Consider the following 6,740-nt stretch of genomic DNA (forward strand, 5'->3'; position numbering starts at 1 on the left):
GCGGGGGAGTCAAATGCTTATAATTTGTAACTTTATGCAAGAAGTATTCAGACATGGCCATTCGCGACTTTCCCTCGTTGTATTTACCGAGTTTCATGTCGTAAAGTATCAGTTTCTGTCTCTCGGGGCCCCAATACTCTTGCTCGAAAGCTTCATAAAAATCTTCGACTTTCTTAAATTCGTTTCGAAAACAACGAGCCCATAATAATGGTACGCCGTCGAGACAAGATATTATGAAAGACAGTTGTTTTTCTGCGGCGATGTTTATTTCTGCTATGTAATATTTGACGTTCTCCAAGAAGTCCATGGGATGGGTTTCGCCGCTGTCGTCGAAATGTGGACGTTTTTTAACCGACGCCAGGATCCAATCGTTAATATTCTCGCTGGATATTTGCAGCATATTTTTGCTGCTGTTGCAGTTGCTCGCGCTCTCGTCGTCTATTTCCACTATTTTCGGGTGATCGTCTTTCCTCGCATTCGAAACTTTTTCCATATCTTCGTCCGCTTTACCAAGGTTTGGCAACGACACATGACTTCGAAGTCGGGAAGACGGCATGTTTTGATATACATCCTCCTGGCTCTGTGAAAACCTAACACCGAAGCCCAATGTCGTGGGTTTATAAATGGATCCACTGTAAAATGGACTGTCAATCTTCTTTACGTACTCGTCTTTAGTCTGTTCTTTAAAAGCGGAAGACGATATTTTGTCAACCATCTCTGATAGATTCGTCACTGACGTTTTGATTTGCCTTAAATCAACGAATAAACTCATCTTGATTCTTCTTACATTAACAAATATTGTAGTTCCCCATCACTACAATAATTATGAACGTAATTAACTGTAAAAGTAAAAATAAATTAAATTTCTAACTCACTTCTAAAAATGGTGCATGAAATAAAAACATAATTTTCAATTACATTTAATTACATATAGGCAAAAAACTGGATGTTTTAATCAATTTCAAATGAACAAAAAAATCGCATTTTGGATAGAAAGGAAAAGAATGCTTACGTGCGGCGAGGGCGGGCAGCTAAATGGTACTACTCGCTTGCGTTGTAGCGGGGGATGCCGTGCCTGTACTCGATGCTTTTTACAAACCGACATTACTATAACTGGGTTACCCAAGACTGAATACTTAATTTCATTGACATTTTACATAACAGACACACGCAACTGATACATCACATTTATCATTAAAAGCAATGCATTCAAATGAAACGAATAACACTATTTTAATAGTATAGTAATAGGCGAAAACATGGGACAATTTTTTCTACAGGATTACGTTTACTATACTATTTTTGTTTGTTATAACAAGGCGAACGAATGTAAGCGGATAAAGTTCGTTATCCGAAACGTAGTCCTCGTTATTGAGCCTGTAAATACCTATACTATGCCTACTTTAGCAACGGCAGAACAGTTGATGTAATATCTCTACAAATCGGTGTTTTAATTGTACACTGTACTTAAATACTTTTTTATTTACTAAGACAGTTTTCATCAATTTAATGTTTTAAGAGCTTTTGGTGTCTTTTTTTTCATTAGCTTTCTTCTACTAGTAAAGTTTTTTAAATAAATCTTTTCAGTCTTCACAGTTGTGTTCTGTTGGATATAATGCGGTTATTTTTAATTGCAAAGGCGTTGGGGTCGCAGATTATGCAGTTACTTGTATTAATAATTACGTTGCTTCGCATGGAAAACCGATATTCCTGTCTGAACGGCAGGGCAGGGGGAGAACGCGCACGCGACGTCACCACGTCACGAGCGAGTGACGCGACCGCCTCTGTTGCATGCTCTACGCCAAGACTTTATAAGCGCACTACAAAGAGTTTTCATTGTTTTATATCGACCTAGTTAATCGCTAACCGACTTCCGATACCTCCGTATTCACCTGAATAAACTTAAAAATAATCACAAAGTAATAAGATAACTAACTTTACTTAGGTGTACTACAAGTTGTCATCTTTTAACGTATGGAAATATACTTATAGTGAGTATACTTATTCAAATAGCTAATCTCATACACCTAGTAAGTTGACCTGATATAGCTCTGGATAAATTTAATTGAAATTAATGTTTGTTACATTACAGTTTGTCGAGTCTCCGTCACCCTTTAGCGTATAGCAAATCTGCAGCGGATCGTAGTCACGGTGCTGCGGGCACAAAGCTTCCGTAGCCGTGTCTCCATTATGGATAATTCATGTGGAATGCAATTGTTCCGTGGCTCTGCCGAGCCCCGGGCCGATGTGCCGGGGACATTATCGTATTCGTCACGCCGCGCACGTGTACGTACAATGTAATAAAATAATTCCCGTATCGAATTTTACGCGCCTATCTCGATCTAGGAGACAAAGCGGCGCGCTGAGGGGCGTTCGGTTTCGCATTGTCATAACTGGTCGCGGTTCATAAAGGACCACCGAGCTTTCCGGCCGACCCGCTTTGAGTATGAATAAGGAGATAATTAAAAAAATAGGTTACCATTTTTATTATTGTTATTGAATAATTCACCGTGACATATTCAGATCGCATATGTATTCTTTATTTCTATGGCTAAACATCTGGCCTTACTGAAATTTCTAGTAAAGTGACCTACGACCGGCTCTACGAATGTCTACAAATAAAATTAGTTCTAAGAAATAATCTTGAATTAATTAGCATCTTATGCATGGGTAGAAGAAAATTCGTGGAAAGTAACATTTTTATAAAACATTTTTCAACGTCTCTACATTGAGAAATCTCAGCACACTATGGAAAACCAAAGTACACTAGCTAGCGCCATTATAAACGAAGTTTTCCGGCTTAGTGAACATGAATGTAGAGCCGTGCAGATTTCATTGAAATATCAAAACTTTTCACTGCACTTGTAAGGGAAAATGTTTTTTTTCGCAATAAAAAAAAGCATTTATGGAAGTATCAGAAAAGTGAAGTTGAATCTAAAAAAATGACAGTCTGAAGAGCTTTTAGCTAAAACAAACTTAACACTTGATTCCATGTTCTTTTAGTTTGTTTATTTTTATATTTTTGTCTATTAGTAAATTGCAGAACCAGAACAAATGGATGGTATCCAAAATTTAAATATTATAAAGACAACAAAAAGGCATTTGCAAAAACAATGGTCTGAGAGACAGCTGTCGCTGCAATGGATCGCTGATTCAACTTTAATGATGATTGAGCGGCGTATGATAGTGGTGGTGGTGGCGTAGCATGCGTGCAGCCTACCCCCTGCCCCGACCCCGCTACACTGCCACCGCTCGCCTCACGGGGACTTCTAAAAGAATACTTTTACGAATTGTCTTAAGGAAAATTAGCAACGTCGTACTTAGAAACCATTAATTCACATCATAAACTTGAACTTGGAACGATCATGATGTTATGTTAAGATGATAATGCGTTTAACATGATTCAATGTCAGTATTCCTTTCATCTAATTATGACTTGGGACATGAAATTTCATTGTAAAATCTAATTTGTAACAATAAAATGAACAACCGTCTCGGCGACTTAGATAAATCGCCCTTGTATTGAACAATTTGTTGAGTAATCCTTACATTTGTTTCAATTATTCCGACTTCCCACTCGGCATGCCTTTACCTATATTCAAAACGAAATGGCTTTTCCCGGTGCGTGATTCGAATATTCATGGATAATTATGCTTAGGTGGCAATAAAATTTATTAGTACGGTCACATACTGCGATAAGTTTACCTGTAAAATTAATTGTGCACCGTGCCTTAATTACATTACACTTTGATAAGAGAACGTAACGCAATTGGATATCAAAAAGTTATGGTGCTATTAAGGAATTCACCTTAATAAGAACTACCTTAGGTGCTAAATTCAAAAGTTTTTTTTAAAGCACAAATATGACTTATTTCGTATTAATAATTGGCTTAATTACATAAGGCACCCTGCCTTCACAAAGCGTTTCTCATTAAAGTAAACAGTGGCGTAGATCGTGATTAATATTGGTCATTAAGTAAGCTCGTGTAAGTGGCTGTGTCGAATGGTTCATTATTACTGTATCATTGTTCGCTGCTCAATGGCGCAGAGAGAGTCGCAGTCGCAGTCGACCGCCGCTCCCACCCCTGCTTCTGATTGTAACAAATTGAGTTTTCTTCGGATAATATATCTAATTGCCTTAGTTAGTGTTAAGAAAAGCTGCACAGTAACATGGGGGTTAGAAGATGAATTGACTTTTTAATTTTGAATGCTTGTTAATATTTTATTATAATTTGTTGGTTTTTGAAAGATCTACTCAACAGTTTTGTCTCATCTTACAATGATAGGATATTCTTTATCGAATTACGAAAAGATAGAGCAAAAGTTTTATTAGAAGTATGTTAAGCCACTTTGATTTACGCCGCCCTAATATATTGCAAGATTCTAACAGCTGTATGCATCGCGTATTCTTATTTATATTCGAAGGAGGATTAGAAACGTCTGTGTTTCAGATTTTGTAGTTCCGCTCTTCTTTTTTTATAAACGATTGTTATAAATATTGGTTGCTTATAAACATTTACAAATTTTGCGAAGCTTCTTTAGTGTTAAAACAACTCGGGAATGTATATAAATGTGCAAAATCATATTCTGATTTTGCATACTTATATACATTTCCTTTGACTTAACATCAATAGTGCGGAGCCATAAAAATTCGGCGAGCTTTAATAAACGAATATGAATATTATATTGCGTCAACATGCGCGCGGTCGCGGTCGACATTATTGTGGTGGAAGCCTAGCAAGTGGTGTCGGCACTCAGCAGGTAACCGCGCATTACCCTCAGGGGTGAAAGCTCTACTGACGACGTGCCCTATCTTTTTAAACGCCGCCTTACATTAGCATTTTGCTTTGCAAGAACATTTAATAAAATAAATCTACGGAAGGGACTGTAATTGTACCGTATTGTGGCTATATTGTTTATACTGTTGCGGTTACGTTGAGGTAAACTTTTCCGCAAATTAGCGTATCTTTTTGTATGTTTTATCTATTAAATTAAGTTTATCCTGTATAACAGTGTTTGACATTTTAATTATAGACAAATAGGTATTTACCTATGCTAGCAATAAAAAGTAGAGGAAAGCAATGTATGTAAGTCCGTTTGGGCTTCAAAAGAATGACGACAGTGCGACTCAATACATTAGACGCTCTCGCGCCAGCGGCGGCCTACAGCCGTGGTCACGTTTAAAATTCTTTCTTAGCCTCAGGATCAAAGAGCGCAGGACATAGGAGGTGCGTTATATTTGCATGCAGCATTCCTTTACAAATGTTGCTCCTCACAGTCATAACGTCTTTGACCCTTAGAAATGCGCGTCCTTTAACTTGGGTTATTCTATTTAAACTGAAAAATGAAAAAAAAATACTTTCTCGGGAGTCTTACGTTCCTAATCGTCATCTACAATATCTTCAAAATGTATTCAGTAACGATTTAAATACGAACAGATTCAAAAATTATTATGTAAGAGTAACAGTGTGTTGTGTTACAAATGTAAATATAGGATTAAAACAATATGTAAAAAAGTCAATCATTGAAGACTAAATACAATTAGAAAAAAACATCCGTCGATACGGGCGGACAAGAAATCGGTGACTAAATGCGAGCTCGCGTGAGGATGTCGGTAATTTATGAATTTGTCAGGACAAAGTGAACGTCGCTGTCGGCGGCGTAAATAAAGGGCTCCCAGGCGCGGATAAATTTGTGTCAGATCAAATGAATCGAGCGAACGCGCCTTGTTGCACTTGTTGCCCGCGACACCCACTCCGTGTACAAACAGAAACGTATAACGCCAAAGAATGAATCCTCAGTAACATACATTAGCACCAAGATTAATTACAATGCTTTCCCTAGGTCGATAAGTCAGTCGAATGAAACGAACTATTTATAGTAATCGATCGATGTGCTCTGATAACCGTGTTCCACACAATCTTAGCTTACGTTCTTTAAATGATCGCTAATACTTTAAGAGGGTAACCCTTTGAAGCCCTTTTCATTCAAATTAAATCAACAGGGCGTCAACTTTAGGTTACTGGAATATTGTGTATCTGTGAATCTATCAATATCTTACTTAACAAATTTAAATAACATTAGGTATAAATGTTTTAAGTTTCTATTTCAAAACTTCTTAAATATAACTTAAAATCTTGACTTTATTTCAAGAATAACAAACAAAGCAGAAGTACATAGACCAAGATGCAACGTCACAATAAAACATAAATGCCCCTCGGGAAACTATAACGGAAACTGGAACAAAGAAATTGACGTTCCATTTCTTGTGCATACTAATTTTTGTTTTGTAGCATGTATGGATATAGTCTGTTCTGTATTTTAAGTGAAAATAATGCGCAGTCATAAATCGATGACGATGTTGCAGACGAAAGGTAGGTGTTAAGAAATGAGGTTGTAACTTACAACCTCGTTTACAACTTATAAGACATCGAACGCTTTTTATATTTTTATGTTTGACTTGTTCTTTTTTTAATATATGACAATTCATAAATATGTAAAAACAAATATATTTTTTTCACTTCGCAATCGATCGTTTTCCATTCACCCCGCCTCCAATCTTTAACATGTGGCGACCTTGCCAGGAACGTTTTAATCACTTTAATTTAACATAACAACTTAACCTTTATTTAACATAATACTTAAATGTATTATTTTACCATAAGTGGTACTTACTCTAAAAAGTATTGAAAAACTAGTTATAGGAGAATATTTTCTCAATGTCGTTTTATGAGAATAGA

The 6,740-nt window shown here is 36.6% G+C and overlaps 2 protein-coding genes across 2 annotated transcripts in view; both read right to left on the minus strand.

The window, feature by feature from the left end:
* LOC106110971 overlaps positions 1–1,080 on the minus strand; it is a 1,681-nt gene extending 601 nt beyond the window's left edge. The window contains exons 1-2 of the mRNA XM_013292939.1: positions 1,013–1,080; positions 3–839 (exon numbers count right to left, since the gene is read on the minus strand). Of these exons, the coding sequence (XP_013148393.1) occupies positions 3–772 (770 nt within the window). The 5' untranslated portion in view covers positions 773–839; positions 1,013–1,080. The remainder of the gene's footprint in view (positions 1–2; positions 840–1,012) is intronic.
* A 503-nt stretch (positions 1,081–1,583) lies between these two features.
* LOC106110972 (transcription initiation factor TFIID subunit 6) overlaps positions 1,584–6,740 on the minus strand; it is a 15,291-nt gene continuing 10,134 nt past the window's right edge. Inside the window, exon 9 of the mRNA XM_013292940.1 lies at positions 1,584–1,603. Coding sequence (XP_013148394.1) covers positions 1,584–1,603 — 20 coding nt within the window. The remainder of the gene's footprint in view (positions 1,604–6,740) is intronic.

Source organism: Papilio polytes, unplaced genomic scaffold, assembly GCF_000836215.1.
Source record: "Papilio polytes unplaced genomic scaffold, Ppol_1.0 DF824180.1, whole genome shotgun sequence".
Classification (NCBI taxonomy): domain Eukaryota; kingdom Metazoa; phylum Arthropoda; class Insecta; order Lepidoptera; family Papilionidae; genus Papilio; species Papilio polytes.